This window comes from Micrasema longulum, unplaced genomic scaffold, assembly GCF_059751315.1.
Source record: "Micrasema longulum isolate JH-2025_06_02 unplaced genomic scaffold, ASM5975131v1 h1tg000205l, whole genome shotgun sequence".
Classification (NCBI taxonomy): Eukaryota; Metazoa; Arthropoda; class Insecta; order Trichoptera; family Brachycentridae; genus Micrasema; species Micrasema longulum.
In genome coordinates this window covers 420074-436920 of record NW_028277410.1, presented here as the reverse complement: position 1 = coordinate 436920, position 16847 = coordinate 420074, and the positions used below count along the sequence as shown (strand labels likewise).

Here is a 16847-nt window from a genome sequence, read left to right as displayed (position 1 = left end):
TGAAATAATTGTTACATTATTAATTTTCAAAATGGGTAAACATAATATACATAGGAGGAATGCTGAGAAAAAGCAGTACACGTGATATAGGAACACCAGGAAAGGCTGTCTGCCTATAACTAATAACAATAATAATAATTATTAACAAATTACAACGGGGATGGAGAACTTTTAGAGAAGGGAATATAGAAAGAAGTTTAGGCATTTACAAGGACTACAAACATTTGGAAAAACTCAAAATATTGTAATAATAATAATAATAATGTTCATTTAGACAGCTTTTTTTGCAACCCATTTTGTCCATTTTTATGAAAACAACAATTATTTAACCAATCAGCGCTTTCATTCAGTAGCGGGCATCTTCAAAAAGCGCTAATTGGTCAAATGAATTAGTGGAAGCGTACTTTAATTAATAAATTGTATTTTAATATTTCACCTTAACTTTAAATTGTCTTCACTTTTTTTTATACAACTGGGATGATATTTCCTGTATCTTTTGAGAGTGGTTAATTTGGGGATTTTTATTTTTTGCACGCGACTATACTTTACTTCATATATGGCCACACTGATGATTAAACGTCAAATGATGTATAAAAATGTATAAAAAGCGGAAAAAAAACTAATGCGGTTTGGTCAATTCAACCTAATTAAGTGTTTTGGGTAATGCTTAAGGTCGCAATAATTTTCTAAACAAAAAACATCATGTTTGGTTTCACGTGTTGTATTTATTTGACGTTGAATCATTAATGTGGTTATATGAAGCAAAGTGTAGTCACATGCAAACAAATAAATCCCCGAATTAACCACTCTCTAAGGGGTAGAATAGAAGAGGAGGATTTAGAATAGCAGCCCTGGTCCAGAACAATATTTTTTTAAATTCTAAAAACAACTAGTCATTATTTCAAAGAATTTAGCTTCTTATGTAGGTTTTCAAAAAATTATCTTGTTTTTTAAAGTAAATGAAATAAAAGCTTTTTATTTATTTATTTAATAAACGTCCAGAGGGCTCTTACATTATACAGTTAAAAGTACACAAATCATTATAGAAAATAACATAAAATAAAATCATAACTATTACACTAAACATGTAATTAATTCTAAAAAAAAAGAATGAAAATGAGTTAACTAAAGTTGGAACTTTGTAAATATTCAGTCTTTTAGATACTGACAACAATATCCTGAGTTATTATGCCACGTATTAACAACATTGTATTTTTCTTTTGGAGGGTTTTAAATCCACCTGTGTATTTATTTTCCAGGATACCTTGCCATTAAATTTCGTCAATCTCGCTACACCGAAAGATTCGGGAAGCAATTGGGGAGAGCTGGCCTCCGTATGTGACAAGTTCCTAACTCTGATAAAGTTCTGGGAAGATAATGTGTATAATAAACTTACTGTTAGAGCCAGCCCCTTCATGTCTCATAAGATGCAGAATTCAGTAGAGAAACTTCTCATTGCTTTGTGCAGGTATGTATTTTGGTTCTATGCGTTATAAGTCTTTTATATTACATAATATCAATGAAACTAAATTTCCACAGTATTTTCTAATAAAGTGCAATCCGTTTATTGGGATAATTTATTTATTTAAATACTGAATTGGAAAAATGATGATGAAAGTTAAATGCTGTCGAAATGCGATCCCTCAGGCGAATGTGTGGTAAAACGATGTATGATAGGTGCACAAATGTCGCGATCCGTAAACTGTGTAAGGCTAAGACATGCATTATCGACAGAATCAAGAAAGAGGTGCTGCGTTGGTTTGGACATGTAGAGTGAATGGACAGCAAAAGAACGGCTAAAAGGATCTACGATGCGAATGTTGATGAGCGCAGAAAAGGGGGAAGACCGAAAAATACATGGCACGATCAAGTCCATCAAATACTTGAAGATGGACATGTCAAGAGTAGGAATAATCGACGTGTGTGCATGAGAAGATGTAGAGGAAGCGAGGTATGTATGCAAAGATAGAGTGATATATATATATATAGTTCTATCCTCTCTGCCTACCCCTACGGAGAAACGGCGTGATGATTTGTTTGTTTGAAATACTTAATATACATGTGGGTATTAGAAGCAAACTTAGAAATCTCCACCAAAAATGGAAAGTGAGTTATTGATGTAAAAATAAACTATACATATAAACCTACCTACCTAAATAATAGCGTAATTCGAAACTGTCTCTAAATCTTACAAAAACAAATTAAAATTATTCTTGACACCGCAAACCTAGCATTCTCCATTGAGTTGGTGAAGCATAATTAGAAATCTCACAATCAGCCAATCACACGCTAGAATTTCTTCAAAAACAACATGGTCGCCTCATACATTTGGAAGTTGCTTGTGATTTTATGAGAGCGAATTTTTAGTTAAAATATTATAAAATTAAGGTGATTCAAGTACTAAAAAGTTGCAATCAATAAATATGGATATCCGCCCTACCCTAGTTATAAATTAAATAGCTAAAAAAGTGCCTAGAAATATGAAAAATAATCAAATAAGTATTGATAAAATAAAATAAAAATGGCGGCATTTGTTTAATGTATGAAGAAAATTTGGATATCTCCACATTATTGTAGCACGACTAGCAATGTCAATTTTTAAACTGTTCATTTAATGGAAAATTAAATTATTTTATGTTAATGTTCAATTTGCGAAAATCAGAGGTATATGGACATATTGTTGGTATGTTGTAATATTTTAATTATTAAACAAAATATTGCTAGAAATATATTTTTGAAGAAATAAAAATTTACTAAATATCTACACTATACCATGAAGAGAGGAGGGGGTAAAAAGGGAAGGAAAGAGGGAGGAGAAAGGAAAACTAAAATATTCTGGAAGTGACATTTCATATGTGATTTGAATGTAAATAAAAAAGGGGTGTCTTTTACATTAGTGGGTAGATTATTCCATAATCCAGCAGCTACTACTGTGAAAGAGGAGGCAAAAAAATTAGAGCGGTGAATGGGTATTGAAAAGGTTCTCTTTTCATCAATCACTATGGGACCTGTAATTTTTGATAACAATAAGCTGACAATAAAAAAGTTCACAGACATTGCTGAGCCAAAATTTTAATCGCTTCTCTTCGCCAAAATTTTAAACTTGATTGTCTTCCCCGGATCGATCTCTTTTTCAATCTACGGTTGGATTGGAAATTTGAGAGGTTTTTATACTTGCTCTATTTGTTAAGATCTTGCATAAGAGAGGTTGCAAAATTTTTAAGTACACGACTACATTCTGTTGACACATTTTAGGCAACTTATTAAAGCGCTCTAAAAGTTTTCTCTCGTCTTGATTTTGTTTTTACAGATGTGAATTCGCAAACGCGTTTACCTTGGTCCCCCCACTGGCATGGTGCGAAACTGAAGTATTTGAAGATGTTGCCAAACCGACTATTTGTGATCTCCAAAATGAGGGGCATTCTGGAAGCAGATCTGATAGAACATTTGAGAGAATGCTAAAGAGAGAAATAGCCATTCCAATCAATTCTCTACAAGATATGGATGTTCTAGAGCAATTTCTATTCAGGTATAATTTATGATATTTTAAATCAATAAAAAAATATAATATTATTATTACTGGCAGCTGATGCGTGTACATCTAATTCACTGTATTTTAAATACAGAAAATGTAAATGAAAGACATTAAAAAATAATAATAAAAGGAAACTTATAGTATTAGGAATCAAACACTGATTTGAGTCTACTGAACACTTTATTTTAATTTTACAAATATAAAAATAAAAACTTCGTGACAATTGTTTCGCCTTGCTAGGGCATTTTCAAACGAATGTCGTTACAAAATAAACACCAAATCAATCAATAAAAGGAAACATTTGGGTTCTTATGATTTACCCAAATATTCCAATTTTGGTGGCCATTTTCAACAAGTTGTAAATAATTACTATTAGAAAATGAGAATCAAGTTGTGGCAGAGCGGAGTGATCTTCATGGTAGGTGAACATGCCGACCATTTGACCATGAGGTGGCGGACATTATTAGAACAGTATATTTTTTAATGCATAAAAATTTACTATAGGCAAAATGTCTGTTATGTTAAATATTCCTAATTTGTTTTTTGCAATTTTTTGTAGGGTAAATCTCATTGGGTGGACCAACAAAAAGAGATTCGAAGAGATATGGATGAGTTTCCTCGGCGCATTATATGGGAACGGTACCCACTGGGCCATGCGAGGAATCATGCAGTTGTTACTTTCATCCAATACTGTTCAGTGCACTGGGGAAAGAGAGAGACATTATCTTCACAACTCCAACCCTGATCGGTAATTGTTTACCAAATTTTATAGCATAAAATATTCTCATATCTTAAACCATCTTCGAGATTTTAACTGGTTAAAATGTCCATAGAGAATTAAATATGAGCCAGTTCAGGGCCGCAATTGCAAACGCTATCTTCATCGGTACATACCGAGACGGTAAACTTAAATTTCCTACTATCTCTATCTACCTTGGTATGCTCTACCGATCTGTATTTACGTGTGTTTATTACATCATCTCAGGTATCATATGGTCGAATTAAACCAATAGGTAAGCCCCGAAAATTTACTCCACATTAAATGCTTAGTTGAAATTAGTATTAGTATTTCTCTTTCGTATTTTAAATAGGCTTCTGTGATAAAAACCAGCCACTCCAAAACGATTTAAAATTTAAATAAATGACAGTTAAAGCAAAATGTCTTCGCTTGAACATGATTTTTAAATGACATTTGACAGTTCCCGAGATAATGAGTTAAGCTTTTCGTCTGTATGTATCTACCGAGGTATTTTTCCGATATGTAGATAGATGCTTTCAGAAAGATAGGAAAAAATATAATTATATTTATTTTTTATAGTGCCCACCTTTTTAGTAGATATCAAAGATAAAATAACGGCTAGATGCTGCTACATGTTAATATGTCAGCATCTAGCCACATTATCTCTGCATCTAGCTGTTCGGTTTCAAAATTGACAGTTATGTTAGAATTAATTTGGCCCTTAAAATTTACTTATTTCTCTTTCGTATTTCAAATAGGCATTTAAAAAAAATGCCCACATCAATACAATTAAAAATTTAATAAAAACCATAGTTAAAGCAATAATTGCTTGGTGAAACAATTTATTTTCACTTTTAATGCGTAGATATGTGTACCGGGGGTACTAGAGTTCTCTGTACATACCGATGTACCAACCTCAAAAATTTGAAGATAAAAGGTCGGCAGTGTATTTTAGTGATCGCTCGGGAGTATTTATCTTCAATAAATGACGTCATAATGAAGGTATGTCACTTTCATGCGTAAATATGTGTACCGTGGTGTACGCCTCGCTTTGGTACATATCGATGTACAACAAATTTGAAGGTAGAGGGTCAGTAGTGTATCTTCGTAATCCGTCATGGTGAAGGTATGACGTCCTTAACTTTTCATTGTAATTACGGCCTAGGTAGAGTTGCAGTAGTACAAAACTAAATAACAGTAGTACAACATGTTACAGTGGTTTTAACAAAATAAAACTGTTTTTTCTACAGGATGCAAAGCGCGCTTCTGGCCTGCAATCTGCTGGAGCGATTACACGCTGACACAAATATAGAAATGGATTTCTTCCCTGACTCGACATACAACTACTCTAGTCTTAGCATCGAATATCTCAGTCATGCTGCAGGTTTGAATTTGTCAATATTTTTTGTTGGTTATGTTTTATGACACCAAAATAAAAACACAGAAAGACATTTTTTATAATGTTTCACATTGAAAATAATTTATTAGTACACTGCCCCGCTAAGCGTAAAAGACGTATATGATGAATTGCAAATATTACATGAGATTACTGTTTTATGCTTTGCCAATCTGATTATTTTATTTTTACTTTTAAAAAAAAATTCTAGAGAATATCTCATATGTGAGAAGCAGAAATGACTTGTTGGCTTAGTAATTATGTAAGGCTTTCTAATATCTATTATAAAAGCAAAAAAACGCAAGATGACTGTTCCGGATGCGTAGTATAAAATATGTAACTGAATAAAATATAATCAAATAACTAGCTAGAATCCCCGGTATAAGTAGGACTGAGCGCTAGGCTCCCAATAAAGATAAATTATTCACTTTCGAGCCTGGCCTCAGTATTACCGGGGCAAAATATAGCCATAGAATATCTTAAATAATATTAAAAATAAAATTGTAATCATGTTGCGGCTGCCGACGAAATAGCCCGTACGGGCGCTAGGCGCCCGTATTTACGCCACCTGCAGCCGGCAGCATGTAGCGAGTGGTGGGGGTGAGCTACCCCCACCACTCCCAGACAGCCGGAGCGGGTGGGACGGCTGACTCACGGGGCCCGACGCGAATCGCTTTATAAGGCTGGTAATTTGTATCATTAAATCAGTTGAGTTCCTAACTCTGAACAGTTCAGACGTATTTCATTCAGTTCTCCGCCCTGTTTCCTCCTGCACTTCGCTCTTTGTTCCGCTCTGCCTGCTGACTGCCTCCGCCTCTCTACACCACTTGGATCGGGTGAAAAGTCCTTTTCAGGGCTATTGAGGTTGACTTGCGGTCGGCGCAGCTGTGCCCCTACCTTCCGACATTGTCTTTGACTCTGTCTGGGAGGGCGGCTTCTCGTTTACGCTGGGAAGCCTGACTGCGGCAGACGAACCAGCGCACACACGTGGTAACGCGTACGTTACAACGACAACTTTGCAAATTCAAATGAATTTACTGTACCAAAATAACATTACAAATAACAAAATATTGAAAGCGTTATATTGGGACAAAATATCAAACCAGGAACCCTTGAACAATGGTTATTACATTATTAAGGTATAATCCTCTTCAACAGCAAGAGTATTTGTCTCTTAAACATAGTTTCACTGATGTGAAAGATGTTGATCTCCAAAGTGATAATGTTCAGCTGCCTGACTGCTCTTCCAATCGGCACAACCAGAGGGAGGTTGGTTCTGGAAGCCGGGAGGTAAAACAGTATGTGCTGTTGCTGTCGGAGATAACCATCAGGAACATAAAAATTTTTACTCTCTAAAATGGCCGAGTTCACGATAAAAATCCTTATCTGCCTGAAAAAATTGACTTTTAGGCTTAGCAGGGCCCCGATTACAATGGGAAGTTAACATTTATCTTCAATTTTATCTACGAAGTAAAATTAAGTTTTCTGCATGAAAAGTAGAATATGCATACAATTTTTCTTCTAAACATGTTAAATTATAGGTTACCGACGCAGATACTTTAAATGTTCATGCAAATATACTCATTTTCATACACAAATATCGGTTTTTCTTTATAGACAGTCGAAGATAACTCTGTTAACTTCCCATTGTAATCGGGGCCCCGGGCAGTGGAGTAATGAAGAGTGTCTTATAAATATTTTTTACTTTATAAACTACAATGAGGAACTTCAGCCCTACGGGAAATTGGATACAAAAATGTTTTCTTGCGTGCGGTAAAAATTAGAGGATTTAATTGTACAGCAAAGTTTCTTGAAAATGTATGAAAACAAATAAAAAAATATTTTAATAAAAACGCACTACTTTGATTGACGTCACTGGTTCATATGAACCAACTAATGATGCGAGAGTTGGGAAGGATATCCAGTTGGCTTACCGTAAACGAACCAATCAGAAGAACTGTCATAGAACAACCTCTGACGTCACACGCGGAGTTATTTCAGAAATACAAAATTTAAAAAAATCATATCGCGCTGATAATACGATAAGTAAAAAAAAAATAATTTTATTTCGGCTTAGTTTAATAGCCTTTTAACAAATAAAAAAAAGACACTGAACTTCCTCATTGAAAATTTATAAAATTAATATAAGTAATATTTGAAATGTTCAATGTGAATATTCTTTACAAATAAAAATTAAACTAACAAAAAAATTGTGATGTAACAATTTTTTACTTCATTTATAATAATTTAATATTTCTAATGATATTTTTTTTATGAAGTTAATTGTCATTTATCATAGAAATAAAAGACAAGTGATTCCTAAATTTGCAAAACTGGATTCCAGAAATGTGGACTTAAGTATCACTTAATGTGAAGAATCTCGAGTGGGGATAAGTCCGCATCGTTGTGTATTGGTTGGCACATTCGCCTACATTGTTTGAGGTCCTGGGTTCGATTCCTGACAGGGTGGACATGAAGTAATGTTTTTTACGGTGGTCGTACACGGCAGTATTTCATTGTTTCCGGACTGGCACCTAAAGCGTAAGACTGATCACTTTACCTTCAATGAAATGATCTGCATTTGGTTTACCAGTGCAGTGTCCTATGCACCATTGTGTGCGGAAAGGGGAATTATGATGATGTATTTTTTAAATTTTTTAAATTGGATCATAATTGATTTATTTTTAAGAGTTGATTAAGAAAAGTTTTGAATTTTAGGTGTACATGAGAATGTAGACATCAAAACTCAAAATGCATTGAAAGAAACCCGGGAGAATTTGCAAGAGTTGGGAATCGATATCAACAGCTGTTTGCAATTGTTAATGGACGTTGCTACTCAGATGTCCTCACCACAGGTATATTATATATTAATTGATGCAAAACTTTTATTATATCAAGCATCTTGGAGTATAATTCTACAATATGGAGCCCTTATTATGCCTCTCACCAAATTACCATAGAAAGAGTTCAGAATAAGTTTTTGAGATATGTTAATTTTAAATTAGGAATACGTAATGAATTTCGTAACTATGATTATTTATTAAATATATCAAATTTGATTAAACTAATGGACAGGAGAACTATTAATGATTTATTAGTTCTATTTAAAATCGTTAATTCAGTATTGGATAGCCCTGAAATTTTGGCCCTCATTGGTTTTAAAGTACCAGTTAGAGTGACAAGGCTAGTTCAACTTTATCACTGCAACAATCATATCTCAATATATTCTAGCAATTCAGTACTGAATCGTCTACATGCGCTGGGTAATAAACATTCGGATTTAGATGATATATTTTTATAGAAATTTCCAGCTTATAAACAATTTCTTGTAAAACATTTTAGTGTGGAATCAATATTTTAATTATGTTCTTTCTAAGTATTGAAAAAGTTGTTACTGTGTGTATGTAATGTAAAAGGTACTTGTACCGTTAATTCTTGAAAATAAATAAATAAATTATTAGTTGCGAATTATGTGGGTATGCATTGTTCGAATATTGTCACAACTTCTACATTCTTTGTTACTACAACCACTGTTCACTTCCCACCTTAGAATCCTTTGAACACCCGCCACAATAAGACTCCGTGTCAGGAATCGCACGTTTATTTTTTTGAACGTGTGCCGCATCATAGACTTTGTTTCCACTAACCACCAGTGTTCAGCTCCTGATCGGGGGCCTGTCCTAGTGTTAGCCTGTCCCAGTCGGACCACAGCAATTCCATCAAGAATGAACCAGGTTAGTGGCATCCACTCCTGATCCACCTCATTTGTTGGGGTTGTGACCGATTGACACTGCATACCGAAGATATTCATATTTCATTAAAATTAAAATACAGTTCACTCCGCTAAATAATATTGTAGAAGCCCTAGGGCTTCGCCCCCCGCAATTTCTCACCCCGCAGTGTGAGTGTGGATGAGATTCATCCGGCTGAACCATTTCACATCCTAAAAACAATTTTTTATACTTCTTACACCAGTTAGTTTAATCAACAATGTTTTGAGTATGTCCAAACGTTTAATCGTCCAATCTAAATAACTCCCTTGGTAGGAGGTCCATCCTGTCTACAAACGTTTGGACATACTCAAAACACAGCTGTCTTTTGTCTTGCTTTTATGGACTTCATGTTAATACGTCTGTACCTTTAAATTTTCTATTATGCATGTTTTTTGTATCTTAAAAAAATATCCACTTGTACATTATTACTGGCAGGTGTGCTATAATCTTAGAGTAATAAACCTAATAGAGTCGCCAATACCGAGAAAAACCATTCTATGATTATTGACCGCGAAGTTAGCTACAGATTACAGCAATACAACGGGCCGTAGGTACTTGGGTTGAGAATTGCGAGCGCTAACCGAAACCGTCCATTACACATTTGTTGTTAAACTAAAATTTTGAATGCTTTTGTTCTATGTAATATAGCTTAAGGGCTTCTCTGAAGAATTATTACTCTGAGGCTGTGATGTACATGTAAATTTGAAATAAATATGAAATCGAGTGGGGATAGGTCCGATCAAGATGCACTGCATCAATGTGGGGCCTAAGCGCCATTGGGTGCGGACAAGAATATAATGAATCTTCAATCTTATGTTGTTATTCCAGTGCCAATGGGGGCTAGGGGCGCGCCTATCCATGCTGCAATGCCTGGTGACCGTGTGTGACACATTCTCCTCCATGGAGCAGTGGAAGGGGCTCGGGGAGCAGCTGCAGGGAGTGGGCCACTCTGCGGACGGCCGGGACGTCTTCACCCGACAGTTGCTGCAGCTGGGAATGGCCAAGGTCACGTCCGTGCTGGAGTACGCCAAGATCTGCACTGCGGGGATGCCGTTTTGCCCCAGAACCTCCTCACTATTATCCTGCAACGTGAGACCTGTTATTATTACTACACCCTCGAATCGCGTCGTTATATTTTCCCCGGGAAACATTTTTATGAATTGATTTCTGGAAGTATATTTAATCGAAATATGAATACTGAAAGAGAGCACTTTTTATGTTCCCAATAACTATCGAGATCTCATGCACAATTTCACGCACCCAGAAGAATGCAAGTCAGAATTCACCCATTAATAGGGTAATTCGCTTGCTTAGTATGGCTTCTGTACTAGAGGTGGTAAAAAAAAATAGTAACTGCTGTTTTAAAACAGTTACCCTTCCGAAACACTTAAAACAGTTGCACAAAAATAAATTAAATTGTTTAAAAAAAAACAAAAACTAAATCACCAAGCACAGAAGTAAATACAAAAATACATTTCAACAATAGGCAATGTGCACGAATTTTTTTTTTTCTTCCAAAAAAATCAGCAAAAAATTAGAAAACTTACGCAGTAATTTTTTTTTTTTTGAGCCCATAATTACCTCGTTATTATGATTTACATTTTGAATTTTTAAAATCTGTCCCAAACGCTCCGCTTCCCGGGTTTTTGAGCTGTGACGTCATTGACCGCGATTGGGTTTGACAGTTCGACATTCGAGTACGCGCCGTCGTTGTAGTTGGAAGTCCGGCTGTTAATAATACGTTATTGTTTTACTTTCGAAGTGTTTTTTTCCATCGTCATGGCTAAAATAGTCAACTATAAGTACTGCATTGTACCTAAATGCAAAAATACGACTATTACTACTCCTGAGAAAATATTTATCAACGTGCCGAAAATCGAGGCAATACGAAAAAAATGGTGTCATGCCATGAAAAGATGTTCGAAGAAAAATAAAGATTTAGCAGTAAAGTCCACTTGTTATTGCTGTGAAGACCATTTTAATGTAAGTACTTATATTATTTTTTACCTAGCCAATTATTATATATTTACTCACACACACGAAAGTGATTAAATTAACCTTAGTTTTAACATCCTTAACATGTCATTTTATAACTTATTGTCTGACAAAATTAGTGCCATCGTGTACTAAGTACTTATAATGAAAATAATGTTTGATGTTTTTCTTTCACAGCTGCAAGAGGATATGGAAAATTATACATTTTTCAAAATGATGGGAAGTCGCATGCAGATGAAGAAAAATGTTGTCCCAAGCAAATTTGACTGCCAGAAGAACAAATTACCTGCTGCAAAGAAGACAGGTGAAAAAAGGGCCAGGATAAAATTATTGAACGAGTTACTCACTCCAATAAAAGTCCCAGCTTTGTGTGAACCCAATGTTGACGGAGGCCAAGACCCCCCTCCGATTGCCGGGCCAGGAATAATGACGCTGTGTGAACCTCCAGAATATCTTGACAAGGCTGTACAAGTCAATAAAACTTGTAATGTGAGAAGCAAGGGTACATCAACAGTAATTTTGGGAAAGACGAGTACTGCTTGTTCTCCGATGAAATCAATGTCACCCACTTCGACTGAACGCATTTGCGTCAAGAAAAATCCCGAGCCAAATGAATGGGTTGAGTCAACTGACTCGGATTCAGATTTTGTCCCCTCTCTAGAAGACAGTAGTGCCTATGATGGGACAGAAGTGGATGAGTCTGAATTGAATATGACAATGAGGAACTCATTTTTCCTCCTCATAGAGAAAGAGCCAAGGATATTTTTAGGAATTCCACATGATATGTATCATGTAATTTTGCTGATTGTATCAAAGATACCCGCAAGTACATTGGATGTACTCGTGACATTAAAAAAAATCCGCTTGGATGATTCCAACACTGTCCTTGGTCTCCACTTTGGAATTTCCCATTCGACAGTAAGTAGGATATTCTCTAAAACAGTTGTCCTTCTTGCAGCTATCTGTCAAGATCTTATTATTTGGCCAAGTTCTGATAAAATAAGACGTCATCTTCCGATATCTTTCAGAGCGAGGTATGCAAACGTGCAATCGATCATAGACTGTTTGGAGCTACAGATCGAAAAACCTTCAAACCCTATCCACCAGGCATTAACCTGGTCAGAGTATAAAGGGTGTAATACTCTAAAATATTTGATTTCGTGCACGCCAGATGGTCTAATAAATTACATTTCATGCGGCTATGGAGGGAGGGCATCAGACTGCATCATTATCGAAAACTGTGGATACTTGGACCTTTTGAAACCCGGAATGGCTGTTATGGCTGACCGAGGTTTTAAAAATATTTCCCATTTACTAGAGATGGAGGGATGCTCATTGATCCGTCCGCCAAGTGTATTTGCCAATACGAAAAGCAGTCGTAAAGAGGTTCAGCAATCAAAACGAATAGCTGCCTTGCGCATTCATGTGGAGCGCGTTATAAGCAGAGTTAGAGAGTTTCACATGCTGAGAATGGGCTCAACATTAGACCATCATCATATGGCAATAGCCGATTATTTGGTTATAATAGCATGCGGCATTATCAATCTGCAAGGCCTTCTAATAAAAATATAAATACTGTTTTTGTACATGGTAATCTTGTAATGCTTGTGTGTTTTCTTTTCTTAAATTTTATTTTGTGTGCTGCTTACCTTCGGTAATGTTCATCTTTCCTTTTCTTTAGTAAATTTTGATGTGTGTTATGTTACCTTTGGTAATGTTGATGTGTTCCCTTTCTTGAATATAAATTACTTTTCTGTACAATTTTTTTTATATGTGTAATGTGATTACCTTCGGTAATGTTCATATATTTCCCTTTCTCAATGAATTTTAATACGTTTAATGTTACCTTCGGTAATGTTGATGTGTTCCCTTTCTTAAATAAAAATTACCTTTCTCTCAAATTTTTTTATGTGTGTAATGATTATCTTTGGTAATGTTCATATATTTCCCTTTCTCAATTAATTTTAATATGTGTAATGTTACCTTTGGCAATGTTGATGTGTTCTCTTTCTTAAATATAAATGACTTTTCTTTCAAAAATGTGTGTAATGATTTGATTACCTTCGGTTGATGTTCACGTTTTCTTTTCTTAAATAAAAGTGACCATTATTGAATAAATATTAATTTGTGTTATGATTACCTTCAGCAATGTTCGCGGTGTATTTTCTTTGTTTTTAATAATAATATATAAATTACTCTCTTTGCAATTTACCTGTATAAAATGTTAAAAAAGGTTTTGTCAAATAAAAATATGGAAGCATTATATATTAAAATGTTTTTTATTATTATTTAATCACGTTCAAGTACATATCTACCTCATCTCCCTAGACATTTAAACAATAAAATGTTAAGCAACTATATTTTTTATTCAAATACATTCAAAAGTGATCGCTCGGGCTGCAATTAGTGATGTATGAAAGAAATCTTTTAATACACACTTAAAATCTTATTTTTTTTAAAATAGCTTCAGACCAAAACATTTCACACTTTTCCATCAACTGTTCACAACTAATTTGGTCATAGTCTACATATGTAATACTGATTTCTTTGGTTTTCTCAAAATCCGGCTTGGCAACACAATAAATTCCTTTCTTTTTTTTTGAAAAGTGCATTTGCATTTGAATTTGAGCCATATATTTCTGACTTGGCTTGTTGTCCGCTGTAAAATAAGTTTTAAATGTAGTATCGCTATTTGGACATTTTATTTCTATGATAAAATCATCTCCCAATGCGTCGGGTGAGGCTCCTAAATATGGATGATCGCCACAAAGAATAAGGCCACACTTTTTTAACGTGGTCTTGAGTATTTTTTCTACTTCTCGCAAAACATCATCTTCTAGAAGTCTACCTCGCTGTAAAAAAATATTGTCAGGCACTTTAGCACCAAGAATGCTTTCTACGAGAGAGCCTTCCAATGTCTGACAATTTGACGCTTCGTAGGCCTTAGATGCCGTTATGCGGCCATACCTTAAGTTGTGCCATAAGGGACAGTCTGCTTGCCCGAGAGTTTCTTTCGCTGCTTTATTACATAAAGCAGCACCCATCCTGCTTTGGCAATAATTAAAAAAATCTTTTGATGTTGACCCAATATTCTCCGAGAAGAACGTGCATGCCATGCTATGAATGGATAAATTTTCCAATTCTGTCGGTTTAACGTAGTACTTAACTAGTTGGACATCTCTTCGACCCAACTCGATGCTTCTTTCAACTACACATTTTAAAAAGGATCCATCACTTTCCGGCAAACTGGTCCTTGCCTTTCCTAAATCCTTTGCTTTGATGAACTTCAAAGATGTCCCGATGGCAGACATTTTTGAGCGCTTCCAGTAGCACTCTATAGAAGTCTTCGGGGGATCTTCGCTTCTTCGATGTAGCCATGACAACATACTAATGGCATGTTTGCAACCACCTAAAATGACAACAATGAAGTATAAATAAGGAGGCAATGAATAAGACATGCTGACTCTGTCAAACATTATGAGAGGTGAGCCAAATATATATAAAATATTAATGGCAATATCCTCATAAGCCATTAATCAACAAATGAAATAGATTTATTAAATTTATTATGATGTACAAAGTAAGTATGAAATAAAAAGGGTATTTTATATTATAACCAGCTCATCGTTGAGACTTAAGATATATATGCTTAAAAGCCCAACAGTATGAATATATATTACAAACCTTCTGACGCTGGACAATCTTCACACTTGCATGACTCTATAACTTGCTCTGTTTCATTGCACGTTAAAACAACCGAATATGCTTTGAAGCGCACCCGATGTTCAGGAGTTACACGAGCCTTCACTATACAAATATCGCCCACTCGTTTTACTTGGACATATCCAATGGCACTATCTCCATAATTTGCTCTGCATGACCTGAAAAAATCGTCAAGTACTTTAGTATAACTACGGTGGTATTGGGGAGTGTTTTTATTCATATCATCAATGAACATAAACATTTATGTTAAAAATGCACTTAAGTATGGTACGATTACTAAAATTATCATGACAATATGGATACTGACATCCCTAAAACAACCTACTGAATCAACTCGGCATATAAATAATATTTATGAGTACCTAGGTAAACAATACGTTCCTTCGTCATAATAATGACAACTCATATTTAAGGTTAAGTATGAAAAGCAAAGAGTGAAATTCAAGATTTAAAGCAGAAAAAACCCGTAGTTGGGACAACTGATGAAAACTAATACTATTAATACCACATATAATACTATTTTACTTAATAAACATACCTTGAAGCTTTTATTCCTTTCATTTCGGCACTTATAAAGTCCGTGTTTGAAAAAAATGCAGCCATCATGAAAGCATCTATTTTTGGTAAATTATCCGACTGTGCTTTCACAAAACCGATTTCCGACATAATAAATAGATATTATATATCTTTCTTAACCTTTTTATAGTTAAATATAACAGTTCCACTAAATTGTTCACAGGAAACAACACATAAACAAACCGCACGCAAAGCCACCCACAGATTATTACGGTACGTCTAGTTGTTACTTGTCACTATCGCGGCCTGTGACGTCACAAAGTGAACAGCCAATCACAGCGCGTTTATGAATTTTTTGAATTCATACTAATTAAAATTGCAATTTAATGATATAAAACGAATTCAAATAGAATTTTAACTGTGATATTCGGCGTAACCAAAAATCATTTATTATAAATCAGTCATTGAAACCAAATTCTGGGTAGGCTGCACATTCCCTATTCAACGCCCCGCCGCACTCCGTACCACGCTTCGTCCTAACTTCAAATCTTTATCCATAATACCTACCTATTTGTATTGTTATTTCCCAAGGAAGAAGTACATATACATACACATATACGCATGAAATCTCCCCGGCTCATCTTCACTCTGCCCCTCACCCGCGCAGTCCTATGACCTTGTGCATCCTTTTTCTGTTTATTAAAATATTCGAAATTTTAAACAGCATGAAGTCGTTAGTCGTTACCGTTAAACAAATAATACCAAGAAGAGAAGCATATTAAACTGAAACAGTGTCATTACCAGTTGTTACTTTTAAGTTATTTTAAAAGAACGGGAAAACTTTGCCGTTTTAAATAAACTGTGAGCTTCTTCACCATTCAAAAACAACTGCGTTTCAAAGAAACTGTTTAGAAATATGACTAGGGTAATATTTTTTACGTTTTTGCCTCATTCATCCTATCTTCATACAATATTGTCAGAATTCACATATTTTAATGAGGCACTTAATCAACGCACTATTTCTCTAAAATGCTGACCCTGCCGTTTCTATAAAAGGAAAGCCAAGTTTACTAGGTGGATTAATTTTAGTGCAAGCTTGCGTAAACATTGTAAGTAAACAAGCCCGCCCAATTTACATGTGCATTTTACATTGACAATTTCTTGAATATA

The 16847-nt window shown here is 34.9% G+C and overlaps 3 protein-coding genes across 3 annotated transcripts in view; 2 read left to right on the top strand and 1 right to left on the bottom strand.

Moving 5' to 3' along the window:
• The window catches only part of htt (huntingtin), a 56646-nt gene that overhangs the window by 29120 nt on the left and 10679 nt on the right, over nucleotides 1-16847 (top strand). The window contains exons 17-22 of the mRNA XM_088243321.1: nucleotides 1260-1468; nucleotides 3311-3529; nucleotides 4095-4283; nucleotides 5525-5658; nucleotides 8389-8525; nucleotides 10272-10532. Coding sequence (XP_088099447.1) covers nucleotides 1260-1468; nucleotides 3311-3529; nucleotides 4095-4283; nucleotides 5525-5658; nucleotides 8389-8525; nucleotides 10272-10532 — 1149 coding nt within the window. The remainder of the gene's footprint in view (nucleotides 1-1259; nucleotides 1469-3310; nucleotides 3530-4094; nucleotides 4284-5524; nucleotides 5659-8388; nucleotides 8526-10271; nucleotides 10533-16847) is intronic.
• LOC148283751 (uncharacterized) lies at nucleotides 11174-13157 on the top strand. The gene is made up of 2 exons (XM_088243322.1): nucleotides 11174-11426; nucleotides 11616-13157. Exons 1-2 carry the CDS (start codon nucleotides 11223-11225, stop codon nucleotides 13008-13010), a joined length of 1599 nt encoding a protein of 532 aa, XP_088099448.1. The 5' UTR covers nucleotides 11174-11222; the 3' UTR covers nucleotides 13011-13157.
• Nucleotides 13702-15995, bottom strand: LOC148283750 (uncharacterized). Its single transcript, XM_088243323.1, has 3 exons — nucleotides 15700-15995; nucleotides 15123-15319; nucleotides 13702-14847 (listed from the first exon to the last, which is right to left on the bottom strand). Exons 1-3 carry the CDS (start codon nucleotides 15825-15827, stop codon nucleotides 13877-13879), a joined length of 1296 nt encoding a protein of 431 aa, XP_088099449.1. The 5' UTR covers nucleotides 15828-15995; the 3' UTR covers nucleotides 13702-13876.